General features: G+C 45.1%; 1 protein-coding gene across 6 annotated transcripts in view; it reads right to left on the bottom strand.

Annotated features, from left to right (window-relative positions):
• Positions 1 to 23609, bottom strand: part of COBL (cordon-bleu WH2 repeat protein) — a 289300-nt gene that overhangs the window by 5600 nt on the left and 260091 nt on the right. For 5 of the 6 annotated variants that reach the window (XM_037837168.1, XM_037837170.1, XM_037837166.1 and 2 more), the window contains 5 exons: positions 22301 to 22613; positions 10644 to 10738; positions 7437 to 9283; positions 6389 to 6508; positions 5302 to 5565 (listed from right to left, as the gene is read on the bottom strand). In XM_037837168.1, coding sequence (XP_037693096.1) covers positions 5302 to 5565; positions 6389 to 6508; positions 7437 to 9283; positions 10644 to 10738; positions 22301 to 22613 — 2639 coding nt within the window. The remainder of the gene's footprint in view (positions 1 to 5301; positions 5566 to 6388; positions 6509 to 7436; positions 9284 to 10643; positions 10739 to 22300; positions 22614 to 23609) is intronic. The other variant, XM_037837171.1, reaches the window with a different exon arrangement.

The following is a 23609-nucleotide window of genomic DNA, read 5'->3' as shown; positions in this document are numbered from 1 at the left end:
GTGCCCCATTTTCCCACTTGTGAAATGGAAGAGACAGTCACCTTTACATCCAGGAAGGTGACTGAGTAAATGCTTGCTCAGCTGCCCTCCTTGGAGGAAGATATAACACAAGGGAAAGCTCTAGGGGTTTGTATCACATCCTTTTTCAAAAAAGTTCCTGCAGTCAACAACACAGTCCACAAGCTCTCTCTGTTTCTGTCTGAAGGCTCCCCGAGGGCACATACAATACATCAACTCACGGTGCTTTCATGAGCAGCTACTACAGTGCCTGAACCCTGGCAGCTCCTTAGGAAGTGCTTGCTGAATGAATGCCTGGATATGTGAACATTTTGCATCTATGTTTGTAAGGCGATATTCAAACAGACCAGTGAAAACAGTCAGATGCAGATGTTTTTACCTTTACCATGAATGCAGGACAGAGGGAAGAATGACCCAAATATGGGAGCTAAGGGAGGGTGTTCTACTGAGGACATGGCAGAAGAGAGAAAGTAGAGCCACAAATGCTCTTGTTTGGAGCTGGAGGAGAGACATGCAGAACAGGAAATGACTTTGACAACCACAGATATAAAGACGGAGAAATTTTTTGATTTACACACTATGGAAAGCCACTGTATTTTTAATTGTCTTGAAAAAAATGGCCAAGCTCTTTTTATGTATCCCTTAGTCAGAAAATGGATCCTTTAATATTTTATCATAAGTAGGATTACTATCACCATGAAACTTGGGTAGTAACAGCAGGGTGACCAGATGTCCCAGTTTGCCTGAACTATTCTGATTTTAGCACTGAAGCCTCCCCCCCCCATCCCAGGCTAACCAGAGCAGTTGGTCACCCCAGTTAAAAGGAGGAGGTTGTGTTGAGGATTGGAGCAGTGGAGCTTGTGTACTCTTGCACTGTACCTTAAACTCCAGACTTGAGAAAGCTCTAATGCCCTGTTTCAGGACATTCTCCCAGCAGCACCCACCCTAGAGCCCTCACAGGGCACTCAAGAGCAGTAGAAGGACAATCTGCACATACTGAGTGCCATGGGAGAGCCCAACTCACATGTTAGGGCACCTGCAGCCCCTACATTTATTGCATTTTCCTCCAGATTAAATTGCTTTAAAAGCCACAAAGGGAAAGGAATCTAAATATAAGTAACTGCAAAGCTCTCTTAAATCTCCACAGTCCACACCTGGGCAGAGAAGTGCCATCTAATCAGGCTTATTAGAAAAGACAGTTTCCCCTGTTGCCTGAATTGCAAATGCTTCCCCTGGTGCCCCAGGTCTACTGCTCAATACGAAAGAGGAAAGAGAGGGAAAGCTATTAGAAAAGGAAGTCAGGCAAACGCCTCCTCCGAGAGAAGCAATTATTCGCTCCAGGTGAAGCCAATGTGGCTGGGCTGCCCCTGTCTGTCCCTGATGGAGGCCACTTGGGTGGGCTCCTGTAGGAAGCAGATCATGCAATTCCTGGCTTCCTAAGTGCTGTTTTCTCCAGCAGGTTTTATGTAGCTGTGCGAAGAGTGCAAGGGGGCAGGAGAAGGTCCTGGGGCCATTTGGGTGTAATAGTAATATGGAGAGTTAATGGGACAAAGTCTCCAATGTCAGACTCACCCTGTCAGGCAGGGCCAGGCTTTCTGCCCAAGGGCAACTTGTAAGGTGCTTAGGGCTTCAAAATGTCAGACATGCATATAAATATTTATTGCCTAGGGCTTTTCAGGGTGGATAAGGCAGGTCACGAAGCTTAGACAGATCCAAGAAGACAAGTGCCCCCTGGGCTTCGGAATAACACCTGAAGCAGCTGAAAGAAAGTTGAGATGGGGTTAGGAACCCCAGCCTGCACCTCGAACCCAAACTAGTACTTGAAAACCACACTGACGTTCCCTCTCACCGGTCTAGTTGCATATTGCCTGTTGCCTGATGCACACGCTCCCCAAATGTCCAAGTACCTCACCTAGTCACGTTCTTCTCCATCCACTTTTCTTGCAATTCTCCCCTTTTCTTTCTCTCAGGGCAAACAAGGTCCCCTGTTCTTTGAGACAATTCTCACACTTTTCTTTCTGGAAGCCAGAGGAGAACACCTGGGGCTCAGAGAAAGAAAGCCCTACATGGCTGGTTGAGTTACATACCCCAACCTACACACGTTCTCCATCCTAATCCATTCCTGTGGGTGCAAACCCACTGTAAATAGGATCTTTGGAAGATGATGTTTTTAGTTAATGTGTGGCCAACTGAAGCAGGATGGGCTTTAATCCAGATTACTGGAGGCCTTCTGAGATAATCTGGAAGTCATAGAAGCTAGAAAGGAGAGGATGTTGCCTTGTGACAGGAAACAGAAGTAAAAGTCAAGGAACCCCAAGGTTTGTGGCAAGACAGCACCAGGACAATATTGACCCCAGGAGGTAGCAAGACATCGAGCCTCCAAAACTGTGAGACAATAAATTCCTGTTGTTTAAGCCAACCCATTGTGTGGTACTTGTCATAGCAGCCTGGCAAACCAAGACACCCCAGGTTTACATTTTAAGGCCACCCCTTCCTAATGAGGCAAGCTTTTAGCGTCTTTGTGCCCGGGCTTTTCATTGCTCCTGCAAGATAGAGTTTAATATCCGTATTGAAAAAATCCAAAATCAGTTGGTGAGATGATACATATTAAACAATGAATACAGTGTGTGGTCATAGCCTTCATATAATTCCATCTGGTTTCATTCAAAATATATCAAAACCTCAAATGAGATGAATAATTTTCTCAAACTTCAGTGTAAAGTAACTTGGCAAACATTTCAAAATTGCAGATGTCTAGGCTCAAGTCCCAGAACAAATCTGGTTTAGGATATAGATGTTCTATGGGTTTCCCTTTGAGAAACTAAAAAATGCATCTGGGGATGAGCCACACCATTGGAGTTGACACCCCATTACCCTGCTTTGGACTCCTAGAGAAGAGCTTTTGAAGATGTGGACGTTTAGTTTCTGAGTAGAGAGTCGAGCTCATAAGGCTGAACTGACAGAGCTAGCTTTATCAGAAATTGTTTTGTCTGATTTTCATTCTCCTTATTTTGCCATTCATCCCCAGTTTTACGCTCTCCCCTCATTCTACGTGATATTCGTCAACAAGACATACGTTCCATTAAAGTGTGAAAAACATAAAGAAAAACAAAAAGCACACAATAAGGTCTAACTCTTCCCTTCCTGAGAAGATGGTGCAAACTCTGCCAGCCTACCAGTGCTATTTAGTTATAGAACACTTTTTGTTTCCCCGACATCCTGAGGCAGGGCTGTGCTTTCAATGATGAACTAGCATCCTTGCTACCTGGTGACATTGGTTCTATACTCCGAGTCACCCTCACACAGCTCTAAAGCCGGACAGATGGCTCCTCGGGGGGCTCTGAAAGCTGTCAAGCCCCCCAGCCCCAGGCTGTGGGCGTTTAGACCACTCTTGTGCAGGCTAATAAAGCTGGGGTTCTCTGGGGTCCTGCCAACCCTGTTTGGCTAGGGGGTGCCTTTTCCAGCTGTGCTGTGAGTGGGGGCTGCCTTGCCCCTCTGCCCCCAGGGGCTCTAGTGGGGGACACAGGGTGGCCCCCCTTGTTGGTGGGGCTTGCATCCCTTAGATGAATGGGTGCTGTCCACCGCCCCAGAGATCCTCTGCTCTCCTACTCAGCAGATGGAGGCCTGGTTACAAGGATCTGCTCTCCTCACTGTCCAGCTGTGATTCTGTCTGCGTGGCCAAGGCCGACTCAGCTACCCTGAGTCATGTTTACCATCTACACAATGAGGAGACTCTCAGTATCTACCTCTTAAGGTACATGGGGAAACATGAGCTTAGGGACAGATAGGCAGATACTAATCCCTCAGAGCACAGTATCTCAGTTCAGCCTTCTGATGGTCAGCATCACTCCCCAGCATCACTCCCCAACCCCACTCCGCAGGCATGGCAGGCAGATCCATTCCCAGAATCATGATGGGACATTTGGAGTCATTTTCAAACAGATCTCAGAGGCCCTTGTGCTGGTTTGGTTGTATTATGTCCCCCAAAATGCTATGTTCTTTGATGCAGTCTTGTGGGGGCAGACATATTTAGTCTTGATTAAATTGGAACCTTTGGATGGGGTTGTTTCCATGGAGATGTGACCCACCCAACTATAGGTGATAACTTTGATTGGATAATTTCCATGGAGGTGTGGCCCTGCCTATTCAGTATGGGTCTTAATTAAATCACTGGAGCCCTATAAGAGCTCAGACAGGAGGAGCTCGGTGCTGTAACCAAGAGAGACATTTTGGAGATGGCCATTGAAAGCAGATTTTTGCTGACACTTTGCTCCAGAGAAGCTAAGAGAGGGCAAAACACCCTAAGAGCAACATTTTGAAGAACACATAGGAGCTGAGAGAGGAGCGGGAACACAACCTGGGATCAGCAGACGCCAGCCACATGCCTTTCCAGTTAACAGAGGTTTTCCGGATGCCATCGGCTATCCTTTGGTGAAGGTATACTGGTGTTGATTCCTTAATTTGGACATTTTCATGGCCTTCAGACTGTAAATTTGTAACCAAATAAACCCCCTTTATAAAAACCAATCCATTGCTGGTATTTTGCATAATGGCAGCATTAGCAAACCGGAACAGCCCTCCAGTACACGCACCCTTTTAGTCTGGGAATCCCATCATGGAGGCCACAAAGTTGATTATCTTTAGGGACCAGACAGGCAATAGATGTGCGGACCAGCAGAAGGCCATCTAGAAGAAGAAACCACAAGAACCAGAAAGCACAGGCCTTACCTAAGGGATTTCAAATGCAGTAACACTCAAACATTCTGCTGGCCAAAAACAAAAACAAAAAAAGAAAAGAAGAGAAAAGAACCGAAAAAGAAAGGAAAGGAAATTAAGCTGGCAGTCTCGATTGAGACCAATGACACCGAGTTTGTGACGCTAGCCTCGTATCTGGATTATGAATTCTGTATCCATAGCTGGTTGTCACACAGTCTGTTCCTGGACAAGGAGTTGCTGGTGGATGTTGGAAATGAACTCAGGAGGGGAAGTGGGGTTTCAATGTGACCCCAGTCTCCGACTAGCTGAGCTGAGGACTCAGGCAAGAGCCTGACGTCTGGGAGGCTGACCTTCTCACCTGTGTGATGGGAAGGGGCATCCCTTCCTCTCATTAGTGTGTGCAAGGGACACGGCCACGCTAGTTATCTTTTGCTCTACTCCCCGTCTTACTGCAGTGTGGCTCCCTGCCCCCAGGGGGACCTCCTTGCCAGATCTGATCAGCATGACCTGGTGCATCTGGGACTTCTTTTACCCAAACACAAATGCCCTTGCTTGGTCATTTGTCACCTTTTTCAATCTCGCAGCTCCTGTGCCGGAGCGGATGGCATCCAGCAAGGCCTGCCTCGCATCCCCAGGGCTGCTGAGGGTGGCTGTGCTGGTCCTGGAGGCTGTCCTCAATGTGGAGGGTGCCTGCGGAGCAGGAGGCGGTGGGGGCGGCGTGGCTATGGGGTGTGGGGTGTGGTGGGCCCTTTGCTGAGGAGTCGCCGAACCATGGGCAGGGAGTTCGGCATCTCTGAAGCTCTGAAGCTCCTCAGAGGCAGAGGATGTCACCTGGAAATGAAAGGGTTAAATGGAAATGCCCCCAAGAGTCCTTTCCAAGAGGGAGGTGCAGGCTCAGCTGATGGTCTTACCCTTAGACCTGAAATGTCTCCTCTGCAATGAGCCCAAGGACTTGATTTTGATTACTCACTGGTTGACACATCTGTCCCTGCTCTCCCTGCGTTTAGGTGGGCCAACCAGGATCAAGGATTTGGTGGGTCTTCCTCTCGCCAGGGCTATCATTATTTACTGAGAACTCCCTGATCTTGTAACTTTTCTTGGCGTGTGAGGATAGAAACTAAGTGGAAACAACTATCTGACTAGCCCTTGGGAGAAGGACACACACTCCAAACATGAGTGCCACACACAAGGCATGCTGTTCCTTATCACTGGTGCCTGGAAGTTACCGATGATACCATCTTGCTTGTCAACACAAGTCATATTACCTCCTGAGCTTTAAGTAAGACCAGGGCTAAGTTTGTGCAGCAACTTTCTTCCAGGAGGTGTAAAGGCGCCTAACTCCTGTTGGTGGTCAGGCTTTCTGAGTTCTGACACTGGGTTGGAATTTGGAAATGTGCTCGATTTTAGATACCCAGGTAGGAGGAGTTACACATTCAGAGAAGGCAGGGAAGATTTTCTAGGAGCTCTCACCTGGCCCTTTCAGTGGCAGCTGGAGGGCACACTCAGCATCCTGGGGCCAGTCCAGGATGACAGTTTACCATGCCCTTGGGAAACTGGAGGGTGGCCCTGGCTTTTGTGGCATCCACCCGGGTCCCCTGGAGGAAGTGGGTGGGATCCCATCCCACATGGTGGCAGGCTGCCCTTCTGCTCTTACCTTTTTCAGGCTGCAGGCTCCACTGTGCCCGCGGATGGCGGCTAGCAGAGCCGATCGCTCGCTCTCCGCCTCCACGTAGGATGGTTTCTTTGGGCCTCCCTCTGAGATGTGTTCTGAGGTCTGAAATATGAATAGCATCAACAGATTTTATTTGAAGGATGGGGAAAAGTTAGCTGTAAGGCAGCTCAGAAGAACATCAGTGAATACATGTTATTGGAGGTCTATATCATCAAATTTCCGTTCCTATCTGTTAGAAGGTGTGATTTTTTGCATGGCACAATATCTGATGAAGATTTGATATTGACTTTTATACCATATATGAATTATATCAAATTCAAAGGTTATATATTTGGGGTGGTCTCTTAATAATCATATCACTCCTGTTATCACCCTAGCTTTGCAGAGCTGGTAAGTGCCTTTGGGTCCTGCAGGCCCGGATGAGAATCCTGGGTTCATACCAGCTAGTATTGTGACCTTGGGCCAGCTCACTTAGTACCTTTCTGCCTCAGTTTTCTCATCTGCAAAATGGGGATAACAGTTCCTCAGTATCAGGTTATTACAGGGATAAATGTGATAATAGTTGTAATGTGTTAAATGCCTAGAGGCTGGTGGGAGAAGAGCTTCAGAAAATTGTTCCCATTGTTATTAAAGAATTACAGTATACTGCCACTTAAAAATCCATTCTTCAAGGATCAGTCTACAAAGGCTCTAACTCCTAGCCCCTCTACTCCTTCTGGCTCAATGTATGGACTACTTGTTGGCTGACATCTCTTCCACAAAGCAGTAAGGGACCTGCTGTCAAGAGTAGACAAGCCTAAAATCCACCTATTTAAGTCCCTTTTGCAGTGCTACTCAAATGTTCTGTAGGGAATGAGACAGATATTTTAGTTAGAAGAAGACTTGGCACTTAGATGTTAAAAAAACATCATTTTTATCCTTTCTCTCTCCTCTGGTGCTTCTCTAAGACTCTAAGAGCACAGCACCTCAAGTTTTGGTCAAGACCACCCTGTACCTGAATTCTAAAGGCAAGTCACTGCTGCATATTCACCTTCCGGAGCTTTTCCTTCCCTCCCGCCAAGTGGATGGCTTCCATCAGAGCAGTGTGCAGGGATGTGTCTTTGGGTGCCGGCTTCTGGATGACAGGTCTGAATTTTTTCTTTGGCCCGAAAATGCTGGGTGGCGAAGGACCATCAGTGTCCTGTACACCTGTAGATAGTGTGCTGGGCTTTTCTTCCCTTTCTAGAATGATGCGGCTGTTAGTGATGGACGCTTTCAGGGAGTGAGGAGGCTGGCTGAGGACTGGAGGCCATTTCGAGCCATTCACCAAGGCACCGCTGAAGGTCAGCTCATCTGCTGAGCGAGAAGGGGGAGGATGCACACTGTCCGGCGTGCACTTGGGGTCAGAGGCTGAGCTGGCCTTTTGGTGACTTGTAGTTTGCTTTCCACCCAAACCACAGCTCTGTCCCACAGAAACATGATCCCTCTGGGAAAAGCTGATGAGTGGGCCATGGGAACATCTTTGGACACCGGCAGGACATTCTGGAGTAGACAACTCTCCATTTGGGCTCCTGATTTCCACACCAGGATGGGCTCTCACTGCTGACCCTTCCCCATGATCACTGGGAAGGCTAGAGCAGGGCTGTTTTAAATAGTCTGTGTGTACTTGTGTCTCCGTGTATGTGTCAGCGGTTAGATCATCTTTCCTAGGAAGTGGCTGTCCAGTTAGCTTGGGTGCAGTGCCCTCGTAATTCCTCTTGGCATTTTGCTTTGTCCCCAAGTCAGTGTGGCTTTTAGGGGGCCCGATCCGCTTGGCAATGGCAGAGGCCACATACTGGCTGGACGTTCTTCTCTGAGGCTTGAGGAAAGTGCTGGCTGCTGGCACTTTCCCCTGGCCAGGGCTTGCCACTGGGGGCCAGCTTTTCACCTCTTCCAGATGCCGCTCATCTTCTCGGTGGGCAGGCTGAGGCTGGGGCAGGGTCTGTTTGGTATCTGTGGACGTGGGCTCTGCGTTGAGTCTGCTTTCTTGGTGTTGTGGCTTAGCCAGGATGGCAGTGGTGGTCCTCTTAGCTGTGGTTGCACCAGAACGTTTTTCCACAGAGTTGGACCTCCAGAATTCTTTTACTTTTCCAATGGGTTGAGTGTCTGCTTCAAGAACAGATGACGACAGGGATATCGTTCTGGTCCCGTTCACATGGGGACTCACCAGGTTGCCCAGCTCATCGATCTTGATGGCACCCATCGAAAGGGATACTCCTCTGTCATAACACCTCATCTCTGACTTTGGAGGAACAATTTTATACGTCGTGAGGCCGTATTTGAGTCCGTAACTCCCCCCTGGGTGATGGCCTCCCTGGTGCCATGATGCTGATGTCAGGACAGCGTTTTTCTCATTGATTTCCTTTTCATTCATGAGCTGGGAATTCACTCTCTTGGCCTGTGTACCTTCATTGCAGGCTGTGACAAGCCCCTTGTTGTTTTCCTTTGTGTTGAGGTCATCTTTGTGACGCTTTGAAGTACAAGTCACCTGGGTCCCAGTTTCCACCGGATTCCCATCTTTACAGGTAGTGGACGAGGCCAATTTGGTTTCTTTCCCAATGTCATGGGAAGGAGTGTGTGAGGTTGGGCTCTCCTCCCTCTTCCTTCCAAGTTGCTGGAAAGATGGCAGTTGGGCTTTTCTGCTGGCAACACTTGCCGTGTCAAAGGAGCCTGCATTGTTGTTTCTATTGGAAAACAACCCCTCATCAACAGGATCATCCAAGACTTCCCCTATGAATGTTACTGGGATCACATCTGCATCACTGCTGGATGTTATGACATCTTGTGCATGGCAGTTGGAAACACCATTTATGGAGCTGGTTGGAGAGCTGGTGTCTGTTGCATAACTCTCTCCCACTTCTGCAAAGAAGTACAAGCACAAGTCACAAATTGGCACTGCTTGTACAATTCCTAAAGCCAATTACCGAGAGTAATCGCAGCCATGAGTTTGATTTCCTCGAGGTTACTTTTGTGTCAGTTGCTTACATACATTTTAAAAAATGTCAACTTCTTTTATAATCTACAGATGCCTGGGGCCAGAATCTCAACTTTCATTATGCAACTGAACTGTTTGCAGATCTATGATGTTTCAAGGTAATGTATTTAGTTACCACATTTTGCCAATATCTATCATTTAAAACAGAGGTTTCTAATTTCAAGCCCTTTGGAAAAATTGTCTTAACACAGGAACATGAAAGTGGATTTTGGGTTTTGAGCCCACGTTCCTTAGGTACATGAGAAGCCCGTGAAAACATCTGAGCCAACCTGCTCTAGCTTTAACTTCTTAAGAAGACAGATGACTAATTCTTGAGAACCTCAAAATTATCATCACACTCCAAAGCCCTAAATGCCATGGGTCACACAAGGTCAGCCATCTTTGGGGACACAGTATGTCTGATTTAGACTTTTCAGCTCTGTCAAGCATATACCCTGAGGACAGGGCACTGAAAAGTAAAAAAACAAAAAACAAAAAAACAAAAAACAAACAAACAAAAAACCAAAAACGACCAATTGTTCCCTGCACTCTGTTTCCTAATTCTTTTTGTTTTGTTTTAAAATGTGGCCAATATCTAATTTCTAGTTGATTTCTGTGTGCCTTGGATAAAACAATATAGCTCCTTTGTTTGAAAGATTCTTTAGTTGTTCACCGTGATTATTTGCATCTGCTTTGGTCTTACACCATTATCTCTGAAAAATACATCCACAGGATGGCAGTGCCACAAAATACTCCATCACAAATGGGTTCCTAGTCCTCAAAATGGTGTGTACTGTATTTCCTCTTGAGAGAGAGGTCATATTAGCAAATAAAGCTTTAGAATGCTTAATAAAGAAATCTTTTTATCTTCATGCCACTCCAAGTTCCCCTAGGAGTCACTTATTTGAGCATGATAAAACATTTTTTTTAACATGTGTAAAATACTTTTTGACATGTGCAGAATAGTTCTTAACGTGTAGTATTGTTCAGAGTGCATTTTAAGAAGCTTTTCTAGACAGCTCCACTGCTTTGCAGTACAGATAAAAAAGCAATCTATGGAGAATTGCACTCTGATTGAGCACTCTCCACTCAAATCAAGGCTTTCTTCAAATTTGTTTTAAGCGCAATTCTTTCTGAAGACTTTTTCCTCTCTTAGTTACACAAAAGGTGTGATGAGAAAAGACAATCTTCAGAGGGTACTGTCACATGGTACAATATAAAAGTAGTAGGTAGGATAGCTCTCACCTTCCAAATCGTCAAGTTCTGCAAGGGTTTTCTGGAACTGTCCAGCAATGAATGGGTTATCATCATCATTTGATGCTGTAATAGACTTTTCAGCTCTAGGGAAGACGGAAGAGAAAGAAAGCATGCATGTCTCTTAATTACATTATTTATTCCCTTCTGGAAATATCCAAGAAAGGTAGAGCTCATGTTCAAATCCAAGCAGTCACACACCCAACAGATCACTGATGTCCCTGATGCACAGATTTTGTGTTGTGGTGTGGTGTGTGTGTGTGTGTGGCCACAAAGTGTTAGCAACATCCAAGCACAAACGACTTCCATTCATTCTGCAGTCTGAAGTTTTAATTCAGCTGCACAAAGACAAGGTAATATGCAAATAGGGCTTGCCTGCCGATCTGCCAGCTTCTAAAGCAGTCACTCCGATGTGGTATCCCACATCTGAATGAGAATAAGGAGCAAGGTGGTATGTGATGCAGAGCTTGCAAACGCCTATGGCAGGCCAGGGGCTGGTGCTTCTTACCCCACTCAGAAAATGCACAACCAGGTTATCCCTAAGCGTTATGTGCAAGTTTTCCCTCTGTGGCTTCCAAGGTGCCCGGGTCGAAGGCTTTACACTCTGGCACAAAGGGATGGCAGGTCTGGGTCCTGTGCAGTTAAGAATGCTTCCTCCTGCCAGATGGTGGAGGAGGTCCTGAGGGACGGCTGGGCAGGGTACGCATGGGTGAGTGTTCCCAGAGGCTTGCCAGCCTCCCAAATGCAGTCTCCATCCACACCCACCCTGGCAGTGACCCACCTGCCAGATTCAGAAAGGGAAGCCCTTTTACTCCTCTCCAACAAAGGCCTTTTATGCACTTTCCAATATGACCATGTTAGGTACGTTCATTTTGGCTTAATTCCTGCAGTGCACTGGCAAAGGAGGGGAAAGGGGCTTGGAGGGCCTGCTCACACTGCCCGCCAAGCTGGGCTCCCCAGGACTCCTTAACAGGGACAAGGAAGACAATAGCGATGACAAGAGCAAAAACTTTCACCAGTGGCATCAGTAACAGCTCTCGTTCTTGGAGCACCCAGCTCCACCCCGCTCGCTCCTCCCCAAGGGTGTCCTCCAAGTGTGGCAGGAGAGAGCACCCTCAGCAGCAGAGAGGCCCACGCGGCCACCCCTCTGTGCCAGCGGGTGCAGCCTTCTGGGCCAGGCCCACAACAGAGTTCTTTTGCATGAGTGACCTTATCCTCAAAACCAATACATAATTAGGCTGGTTATCACCATTTTAGAGAGAGGAAACTATGAGCAGAAATACTTAAAACCCGCCCAAGTTCACGCAGGGATCCAAATCCCGGTCTGCCTGCTCCAAAGCCCGGGCGGGGACTGACTTCCCTGTGGGCAGCCCGGCCACACCCAGTGTCAAGGGGCCCAAGACGGTGTCAGGCCACCTGGTTAGGAACTCCGGATGTGGCCTTCTTGGCGTCCCAGGGGTGAGAGCATCATCAAAAAGACAGCTGCTGCCAAAATGATTTGCAAAGTCTCTTCGCAAAGGGCTCCTGTCTTCAGTTCTATTGTGCAAGAAGCAGAGACAGGCCCGAGGCAATTGTCTGTCTTCAGTGAAAGCTGCAGGTTTTTTTTTTAGCTGATTGTTAAAACTGAGGACCAATGTCCATCTTTGCTAATCAGGGCCGGATAATGATGCATGAAATGTGCTTTGCACAATCGTCACTTACGTGGCAAAGTTATTATTCAGATAAATGAGTCTTTCTTATTTGGTGACTGTGTCCTTTTGGGAGCCAGGAAGTGGCTTCCAGATTAGTCGCAGCTAATGTCTTTTGACAACACAGACAAAGAGGGTGGGCTCGGTGATGTGTGTGCTTGTGGACCAATTAACAAGGATCATCAAAGTAGGAGACTGCATTTCCTGTTTCTTTTGCCTGGAACTGTAATGATTTCAACGCATTTCACTAGAGTTTTGTCTCTTCTCTTTCCTGGAATGGGAGTGTTTAAACAAATGTGCATTTAAATATTCAACAAAATATATGGCAGAGAAAAAACTGGAAACTTTTTTGCATATAAAGTAGGATTTAAAATAGAAAATGAGCACTTTTTAAATGCTTGCTCTTAATTAAGGATGGTTAAGGGGACAAGTCAAACATTTTTTCTTTTATTTCAAAGTATTTGCTTTTACTTCAAAGTATGCACAATCATATCACTCTATGAGGGATCAAACAGAATAACAGTCATAAAAATTAAAAACAAATTGAAAAAAAATCCCCCGGCCATACCATTTCATAAATATTAAACTAGCAATAAATACATAAATAAATAAATAAATAATAAAATCACTGCAAGCTCAGTGAGACATTACACTTGTTGCTAATTTTTTAAGAACTGGTCCTGCTCTATACAATAGCACTGCAAAAACACACATCAAGGAAAAAGGAAGTTTTATTTTTGTAAGAACTTTGGTTCATTAGCCTCTCTTTTAATAATTTGCTTTAATGAGATAATCCAATAAAGGAAAAATATAAACACAACACTATCCACTGTATTTATAGGAAGAACTAAGGTCTAGCAGTAGGGAAGAGTTCAGTAAATCACTGCATATTGATTTCAAAGGCCCTAAAATCGATAAAAAAGATGACTATGAAGAAACACTGATGAATGCTTAAGCTGGTATGCTTTGTGAGCAAATTAGGGCATCTATCTATCTATCTATCTATCTATCTATCTATCTATCTATCATCTATCTATATGGTGATGATGATGAAATTAAAAAACACATCCATGGGCAAGGGTGACAAACCCAGACCAAACAAACCCACCACTGTGCTTAGTTGAAATCAATGGCTTATGGTGAGTATTTTCTCTCCTGTCTTTAGAATTTGGAAAATTCAACTTGAGCGATAAAACGTTTTTTGTTTTTTTTGTTTTTTTCAAAAAGGACCAAAATGTAAAATAATCCCTTGATCCTCTAATAAGGAATAATTCTCTTCTGCAAAGTTGTTGACATTTTTGTCACCCTGCGAGCAGTACACACTCCTTTATTTTGGTGCAGAAGACCTAACAGTCCCGGAGGGCAGCTATTAGCCTGGAGACCACAGTGAGACTGGCGGTGGTCTGAGTTTTCTCGGCTCTTCACCAGCAAGAGGCTCAGGGCGTCGGAGCCACTTTCCCTCCCCTTCAGCCCCAGCCCTCTCTGGGACCCTCGGCTTCGTCCTTGCCCTGCTAACTGGATCCACTCCCTTTTCCAGCCCCTTCCCTCGGTCTACCACCTTGAAACTGCACAGGGTGGCCCCAGCTGCCGTTCTTCAGCTCCAGCTCTGCTAACAGCCCCCCACCCCATCCCACCTCCCCCGGGGCCTTTGCCCCTAGTGCTCCTTGGGGCCTGCTTGCCCAGTTCAGAGGCCATGGAGGGTTGGGTGTGCCATGGAGGGGGTGGATAAGGGTCTGGCTGCAGCAGCCGTGTCCTGGGATGGCGTTTCTCAGGGTGGCTCCCAAGGACCAGACCCCTTGGAGGCAGGGGAGAGGTGGAGCCTGGCAGTCTGCTTCAGTAGCTCACTCTTCTCTTGATGCAAAAGAGGCCCCCCCCCCCCCCCCCCCCCCCCCCCCCCCCCCCCCGTGCTCTGGGCCCGGGGCCATCTGTGGGAATGAATTAAACGGCCAAAGCCAATGGCAACTCCTCTATTTTGCTTTCTAATACGGACTTTCAGGAGGGAGCGATTCAGTGATGCTCACTTTTCCTTCTGACCTCACCTCCATTTCCTTCTCCCCAGAGGGTGAAGGATGGGTTGCACCATCCTCTCTCCTTGCCAAGCCATCGGTTCTCTGCACTGGTTCACACGGGACTGAAGGGCAGCTCCCTGTGGGCTTAAAGCAGAGCCCTGGGCACCTGTACCCAGAGTCAGTCAGGGGCGAGAGGCAGAGCCCCTTTCAGCGTCAAAGCAATGAGCACAAATGTTCCTCTCCCTGTCGTCACCAACCCCCCTTTCCCCTTCCACCCAACAATGCCCCCTCCAATCTTTAGCCATGTTTCTTATTGACAGTTTGCTCTGGCTTAAGACCAAGAAAATAAAGGGTGAATAAATACAGGGCAGGCATTTTGCTATCAGGCTGCACATGTTGAATAAACACGACCAGTGTTGTTTTCTCACACGGACTGTGAGACTCGGCAGAGAATGTGATAGTGGTTAGGGCACTGCTGCCCTGAGCTACGTGGGGACAAAGGGCAGCACTGGCGAGAGGCGGCCCAGAGCCATGGGACTGTGCCCTGGCTGTGTCCCCAGAGCTGGTCCAGGACCCGCGGTGGCCTCGAAAATCGCACACCCAGCTTCAGACGGGAGAAGCCAGAGCGGTGGTGTCAACTGGTAGCAGGGGAAACTGGTGCATTTTGCTTTGTGTTTCTGCTTCCCATGAGAGAGAAAAGAGAATGGGCAGATTCTGACCCATCTGGAAAGTATAGGATGTGTTCACAGTCCATGAAGCCATTACCCTTTCTGATGGATGGTGTTAGAAGAGTTTCTTTAATTTGTCCAATGGCAGAAAGAATAGAGGATCAAAAAATTGTGAGAGGAAAAAAGATGTCACTTTTACATAGCCAGTCTATTTGCTGAAAAGAATCAAAGTAAACCTTGTGGTTTCAAAACAATCACTTGATAAACTAAAGGTGAGGAAAAACCTGGAAAAATACATAGTGGAGGACAGTTGTGTAAGCTTAACTTCTCTACTCCAGTTTTAAATGTTCCTGTAGCTACAAAGCTTCAGAGTTCTAGAACAGCAGTGTCTAACAGAAATAGAATATGAGCCACAAATGTAATTTAAAATTTCCTAGCAACCACATTTAAAAAATAGTAAAAAGAAACAGGTGAAAGTAATTTTAATTTCATAATAGACTTTATTTAACCCAATATTTAGCCCAAATATTATCATGCTTGTATGTAATTAACCCCAAAATTCTTTTTTTTTTTTTTCATACCGGGTCTGTGACATTTGGTGTGGCTTTACATGTATACGCCATCTCAGTTTGGACCAGACACTCTGTAAGGGTTTGGTAGCTACAAGCAGTATTGGACAGGATCGCTCTGCAAGATTTAAAACTGTTTCTTAAATGCTCCTGTAGTCCTTGTGGTTGCAACATCTCAGGGTGCTAGAAGGTGTCAAATATTTAAAATGCTCCTCTGGTCATAAAATGTCTGTCCTTACGATGCCTGGGCACTCCAGAGTTAGTGCGGTTTAGTGGAAATCCAGGACCTGAGTTCCTTTTCCAACACTTCCACCAAAGCCCTGTCAATCCTCAGTTCCATAATGTGACTTAAAACCACAAACCCTGCAGGACACAAGCACAGTTTCTTCCAGAGCACTTCTACAGCCATCGTTTCCACCACCTGTTGACAACTGAATGCTGAGACTTTAGGGGTTTGCCAGGCAGAGGATGAGGGACAGACACAGTTTGGGGTCTCCCTGCACCCAGAGGGGCTACACTTTTTCTCTTTTGTGGCCCTGCCCAAGATTTCAGTTTGGTCCTACTGCTTACAAATGGAGCCTGAAACCCACTTATTCACTCTCTCTCATTTACTCCAGACAGCAATCCTGCAGAACGGAAGTTCTCAAAAGGAGCCCCAGAAAAGAGAATTCCATAATATTTATACACAGATGGATAGAAACTGCCTGATGACAAGATTGCCTTAGAGATTCAAGGGCAGACATGACGTGAGCTCCACTGTCCCCTCCCTCCAAGCAGGAAGAGGAATGTTTTCTCCAACTTACCCCAGTCTTTTATAACCACACCTAGATGCATATACGTAGCTTCTTTTTAAACCAAAATGTTACACATGGTTTAAAGAGGCAGAGGATCAGAGTTAGGTTCAGGTTATAAGGATTTTTCAGAAAATCAAAGTTCTATCCATCCTGAGGCAGTCATAAATACTGTTACTTAATACAAATACAAATACTACTACCTATTGCTTTTTGAAGGCTGGCATTCTGCCAGATGCTATTCTCGTGGGGGAGGTACTGCAATATTTCACTTTTATGGACAAGGAAATTGAAAAGAGAGGTTAGTCATGGGCCCAAGGTGGCTCAGTTGCCAGCCACAGGCGAGTCTGACCTTAACAGGCTGACTGTGGGCTTTTTACTCTTTTCATGATGTTCTTCTTTAAGTTCTAGGAATGTTGGCCCAGATCATCTTAAAAAGAAGAAAGCATCTGGGAAGAGACTTTAGAGCAAACTTAAGCTGCAGTGGCAAACGTCTTGCCCAGTGAAGAGCTGTGTATGACACTTAACGAATCCTCCCTGCAGTGCCACGTCGTCTACATGTCACCATATCGAGGAGGCAATTATCACATGCTCATTTTTGTCGTGCATGCCCAGCTCTGGGGCTGAATTCTTCCATAAGCAGTCTATTTCCTGAGTATACTAATTGTAGAGGAAAACTCTGGGAATTGGATGTCCCGCTGTGAGGGTCAAGTTTGAATTGAGGGCACAGACTTATTTTGCAGTCAAAAATTACAGTAAGAGTCAATCAAATGACTTGAAAACATATCTTTTGCAGATCACAGGACACAAAACCTATTCCAATTATTACCAAGATCTCACACTTGTTCTTTTTAGAAGATGCGTATTTACTCTTGAGACTCTTCGGTTCAAAACCTCGGCTGCCACGTTAATGAAATAATCAGGGCTGCCACTTGGAGCGGGTCCTTAGACACTGCTGTGGGAACAGCAGCTTTTCTCTGCCTCTTGGCTGGACAGCTTAAGGACGGCTCTCGGCTGAGGCCAACCCGCCAGGCTCGCTTGTAATCTGAGGCAATAGCTCTTGAGGAAATAGCATTTGCTTCCAATCTGTCATTGTGAACTCAGACAATCTTAGCCAAAGAAGTCTAGATGACTTTGACATCTATAGGGTACAGAGAAAGGAGAAATCCCAAGGAAACCAGAACTCAACTATGTACGTTTTACAAATGTAGGTCTTTTCAGGTCACAAAGAATCTTTTACACTGTTTCCGACAGTGTTCAATGAATGCCCAAGGAATAGAGTTGGCAAGAGCGTGGGGCATTCTGGCAAAGGAAGCCAGGAGAAATCCTTATTGTATGGGTGACTGCCCCACAGATGGAAATTTTCTGTGAGGTGCAGATGTCTGGGACTGTTGGGGATGGTTTCGCAACCCATTGGAATCCCACTCCAAGCTGGAGACCCAGCCTTGCCAGTGATGGCAAAAGATAATCTCTGCTTTCCCATGGCCCTTGGGAGGTGGGGGGGTGGTGGTCCCAGTAAAGGAATGGAGAGGTCTGGGGGTCTTCGCTGGGCACCAGATCTTCATCGTTTACCACCCCTTCTGAGAACACAAATGGCCACCACAGGGGTTGGGTGCAGAAATTAGGAATCAGAATCATTCAGGCTGGAGCCAGCAGCTGGGTTCAGGGACCAGCAGTGTGGCTCTGAGAACACTGGTGCCCAACGCTTTATGAAGGTGGTCTTGGGGGCACATTTCTGGGGCACCATGAAAGAGGAACTCTCTAAGGCAAGGAAGGACACTCTGCTTGGCAAATTGTTTGCTGCCCTGGGAATGCAGGCTGTCAGAAAATGTCTTCTTTGTCATCATTTCTCTCAATTACTTTCAACTCTTCCTTGAACACTGGTGCACTGGTGTAGGGTTCTGACCTGGATCTTCTGTACAGGAGGCTGAGGTTAAGGCTGTACCCCCATGAATGGGGGTGGGTTTTGCTCTCATACAGTGTCAGCTTGTTTCTGGGTTGGCAACCCCCTAGCATGGGTTCTGATCTCACTGATCTTGACTGCTTCTCAGTCTGAAGATCTGAAGCTGGCCTGCTCCATTGTGCCTTCTTTCCTGCTTTTTTCAGACATGTCTCTGGCCTCCTGGTACTAGTCAGCCCCCTGCAGTGTGGTTGCACCCCAATCCTTCCAACTCCAGCTTTCACTGCCTTTTGCTGTCCCTAATCTCAATGTTGTTTAACACAGACTTCTCCACAAAGCATGTCACTGGAATGCTTTCTTCTCATTAAAAGAGCAGTATTCTCTCTAAGTACATGTGAATGATGCATGCATATATGCATATATGTAGACATACATGTTTTCAGTGTGAAACAAGGTGGAAGGCTGATGACAATATCAGCGTTCCCCTAAGTGCTTAATGTAGCACTCACCCTAAAGAAGATTAAGAGGTATTGTGGAGGTGGAAATTTAAACTGGTTCCTTTGCAGCAGAATTTGTAAGAGCTGTTAGCATTTCACTGTGCCTAAGAGGGTGATAAAACAATGGGTTCCCATCTTTATTGATGAGTAGATATTTTTCAAGAGATATATCACAGGAAATACCTGAGTAACTGCAGCTATATTCTGAAGTTGGAAAATAAGCAATGGGAATAATACCATTTTTTTTGGAAGAGAAGAGCAACAGCCGGCATATCCTTTAATACACAATAGAGTGAACATCTGGGAACAGGCCACACCCGGCTTGCAGATGTGTTTAGTTTGGCTCTGAATGCCTGAATTGGTTGCCAACATTTAAATTTGGGAGGCTTCACACAAAAATTTAGATTTCTGGCATCTCTTCAAAACTGGCAACACTGCATCTGCAATCCTGCAGGGCAACAGTGGGAAGGAGGGGTTAGGGCTGCTCTCTTTAGGGAAAACGTGGGCTCTGCACCACTCCCTGTGGTTTGGCTCAGCCTCTCTATCTGCCTGGCCTCTGCAGGCAATGGAGTTTTCAACCCCTGTTTTATACCATAGGCACTTTTAAGTAATCCTGAAATTCATCGAAAATCACTTATTTGGAAATAAGTATGTCATATACCATGCTGAAGTCTCTGGTTATGTCTAAAAGCCCATTGAGATAATTCCTGTAAAAGCAAAAATTATGACATTGCCTGAAAACTTACAGGTGTAGTGCTGATCCCAGCTCTTGGGCAAATAAACTTAGGACCACACTGTGCTGGTTTGAATCTATTACGTACCCCAGAAAAGCCATGTTCTTTTAATCCAACCTTGTGGGGGCAGACCTATTGTGGGTGGGACCTTTTGATTAGGTTGTTTTCATGGAGATGTGACTCTGCCTTTCAAAGTGGGTCTTAATCACCTTAAGTTCATTATGAGAAGATAAAAGGCAGAGACATTTTCGGGAGAGCCAACAAAGAAGCTAAGACATGTAATCCACAGTTTGCCCTGGGAGAAGCTAGGAGAGATGCTAAGACAGAAGCCCAGAAACATTTTGGAGAGAGCCACGGAACCCAGAAGCTCACCCTGGGAGAGGCCCAGCAGACTCCAGCCATGTGCCTTCCCATGTGACAGAGGAACCCCAGATGCCATCCGCCTTTCTTCAATAAAGGTATTGTCCCGTTGATGCCTTAATTGGGGCATTTTCATGGCTTAAGAACTGTAAATTTGTGAACTAATAAACCCCCATTATAAAAGCCAACCCATTTCTGGTATATTGCATTCCGGCAGCTTTAGCAAACTGGAACACACACACACACACACACACACACACACACACACACACACAGCTATGGGAGCTCAGAGGTCATCTTCTTCCCTCATTTGACTGATGAGCTACCTGAGGCCCTGAGAAAGAGAGTGACCTTGCCATGAAAATCCAATGGGATCCCCATTAACTAAAGTATCAGGAGTATTTCTGACAATGGACAGCTACGCCACATGGCAGGCTCTGTTACTGGGCACTTCATCATCTCCAAACACCTCCATAAGAGAGACATCATTATCTGTACTGTGTACACAAGAAAAGTTAAGATCAGCAAAGTCAGTGGACTGTCAAAGGCCAAACCACTTCAGTGGTTTAGGATTCAATTGTAGTTCTGTCTGGTTCCAAAGTTCCCTCCTTCCCATCATGTTACTGTCAAATTCAGAGGCATCACAGAGTTGGGGGCAGAAAAACCTACCCTGCTCCCTGTTTAGAAAAAGCATTGGGCTTTAAAGACTCAATGATTATCCTGGGCTGTGACCAAACTCTCACGTCTGGACAGACGTCAGCGCGATTTTACATCAGGGGTCAGCACCAGCAAAGCAAACCTTAAGTCTTACAGGAGCACCAAGTTAAAAATGTCTGATTAGTTTCAGATGTAGAGATCCAACTTGTAAAGTCCCCATGTAAATGAACAGAACAGTCCTGAATATTATTGTAGAGAGACTTTCCTTAAATTGACTAAGAGGAAAACTCCATAATTTTGCTCTGCTCTCATAGGTGCAAACAATACAGGCCAATCTCATCTATACAATTGTGTGTGGCAGAAGAGGAATGGTGCAACTTCTGCCTTCTAATTTGCTTTCTAGTGAAACATAAACTTGTCTTTAAGATTGAAGGGTTATACTTTTATACTTTTAATTTTACTTTTAAAATTATTAGGAAGTATATATGACAATGTGGGGGAAATGCTTATGATAAACAGGCTAAAAATAAATGAGATTAAAAATAAATCAACACACTATTATTATGTTTACATTACCCAGGAAAGTTTTGTGTGTTCTTATGGACAAGGACAGGAATGAAATATGATAAAAAACAAAAGCAGTATGGATGAAGTTTTAAGAAATCATTTTCCTTAGTTTCTAGTAATGTTTCTATAACATTGTAGGATTGCTACTTAAAATTATCTAAAAGGAGAAAAAAAATTTGATAAGCTGCAGAGACTCAACTTGCCTTCCTACTTAGAATGAAGAAAGGATTTAGGACAGGGTGGATTGGTGCAAAGATGGACACACAAACCAGAGCTACGGAAAAGAGCCTGGAAATGGAGCAATGGTTCCACAGGGACTTGATATATGACCAAAGCGGAACTAGAAGTCAGTGAAAAAAAATAAATTCCTTCTTCACACTGTACCCAAAATAAACTCCAGGTAGACTAAAAGCTCAAATGTGAGAAAGCAACATAATAAGTTATACAAGAAATTTAGACTTCCTTTAGTACTTTAGGGTTTGGGCAGAACCTCTTCACAATGCAAAAATCACACACATTCAGGAGAAAAAGGATAAAGTCAACCATACTAAAATTAGAAAGCAGCTTTTATAAAACAAAAGAAAACAAAGTCAAAATCAAGCCACTGACATAGAGATTCCCTGTGTGCGAATAACTGACAGAGGTCAAATAAATAATGAAAAAAGGTAAAATCCCAATAAAAAAAAAAACTGAGCAATTCATAGAAGGGGATAAGATGCTCAACCTTATCAATCAGAGAATTGTGCATTAAAGTCACAGTGACGCTTACATGACTGGCAAAAATTAAGATGTCTACAAAGACCAATTGTGGGTGTCAGCTTGGAGTGACAGGATGTCACAGGCTGAGCAACCTATTTTAGTGAACAATTTTTCAATATTCCATAAACTTGAGATGAGTCTATCTGCTGTTCTAAGAATTCTTCTCAAAAACTTTCTACGTATAAACAGAGAGATATTGTTTTCAATGGTGAAAAACTAGAGCAAATAAAGTGTTCATGAATGTGAAAATGGTCAAATAAATGGAATGACACACGCATCATCATGCAATAATTTAAAAAACACAATGTTAAGTTAAAAAGTGTTCTAAGAGTACGATACCAGTTATATAAAATGTAAAAACAAACAAAACAATGTTATGTGTAAGTGGGGATGTCAGATGTGTGAGTGATGTCACTTCTCGGCTGTCACATGACTGTCACATGACTCACCTTGGCTGCCAGTTCCCAGGGCCCTTAGACTCCCACCAAGAGGGACTCGTTTGGGGTCCCAGTTCCGGGGTTCCAGTTAGATCCTGATCACTGCAATCTTCCTGGTCTGTGGCCCACTTATCTTTGGATTTCATGCTGTCGTGCTGTGAATCCAGAGAGATGACATCTGAAGGGGAGCTCATCACTCCGGAGTCTTCCGTGGTGTCTTCCGATGCAATACAGCTGCCCACGGACACAGTCTCCTCTGCCTCTGAGAGCACCAGTGGGGTTCCGTCTGCAGTGCAATTACTATTGGGCCCCAGGGGCAGGCTCACTGGATGAAACATGGCAAGGACAAGTCAGCTGAAACCACTCCAATTTTTATACCACCTCACAAATTCAGCATCAATCTGTCTGCCTAATCTGAAACATAGAATTCAGTGTGCTATGAAAAGAGCAAGACACTTTCAAAGTATTTGAACCTGTAATGAGCCATATGCCTATGTGTGATGGAGAGTAAAATTTCCCCTGTGAAAAATTAGTACATTATTAATTAGCCTTTTTAATTTTTATCCCATATAAACCAATGGGCAAATGCATTTAAAAATTCCAACTAGTGATACTATGAACGCAATTGTTTCTAGTTGGAGCTTTGGTTTAATTGAAGTAATTTTAAAGTGAGTTCTTTTAAAAAACAGATTAAGAATAATTCGCGTGTCTAGAAATGTAAACAAACTTAGAAATCTACTTCACTGGTTGGGGCACTTCTGACAAATACTTCATCATAGTTCTCCTTTCGTTTTTATGTATGAGACAGTAAGTTCTCCTCTAAAAAAGAGACGATCTTGGAAGAGAACTGTCAAGTACAATTAAAAAGAATCAAAATGAAAGTGTCCTTGGTTGAGGTTATCTGGCTGGCCTCTGAGCACTAAACGTTATTTAAGGAACAGAAGCATTAAGATGTCCCGAGTTCAAACTCACTATCAAAGTCCAAGTTCAAACATTAATATAAATGGCAGGGGTCACTGTAGCCATTCTGTGCATCTATCTAGGTATTTGTAGACCATTAAGTTAGTGAGTTTTAATTTTCTTTTCCTTACTGAGCTTCTAGGGTCTCTGACATCACTGAAAGCTCCGTATATAGAGAAGAATCCTCTTACTAATGCCGGAGTTTGAAAGACACAAACGCACACAGCTCCTGACCAACTATACACCAGCAGCTTTTTTTAAAATGTAGAAATAGATTTTAAACCTCATGGCATTTTAAGACACATGATCTAAGCACTGCTTATGTAAATATGAGAAATAAGGACTGACTGTGTTTTGTTGT

Source organism: Choloepus didactylus, chromosome 5, assembly GCF_015220235.1.
Source record: "Choloepus didactylus isolate mChoDid1 chromosome 5, mChoDid1.pri, whole genome shotgun sequence".
In the NCBI taxonomy this organism is placed as follows: Eukaryota; Metazoa; Chordata; class Mammalia; order Pilosa; family Megalonychidae; genus Choloepus; species Choloepus didactylus.
Note: the sequence above shows the minus strand (reverse complement) of the source record. Positions and strands in the feature narration are given on the sequence as shown.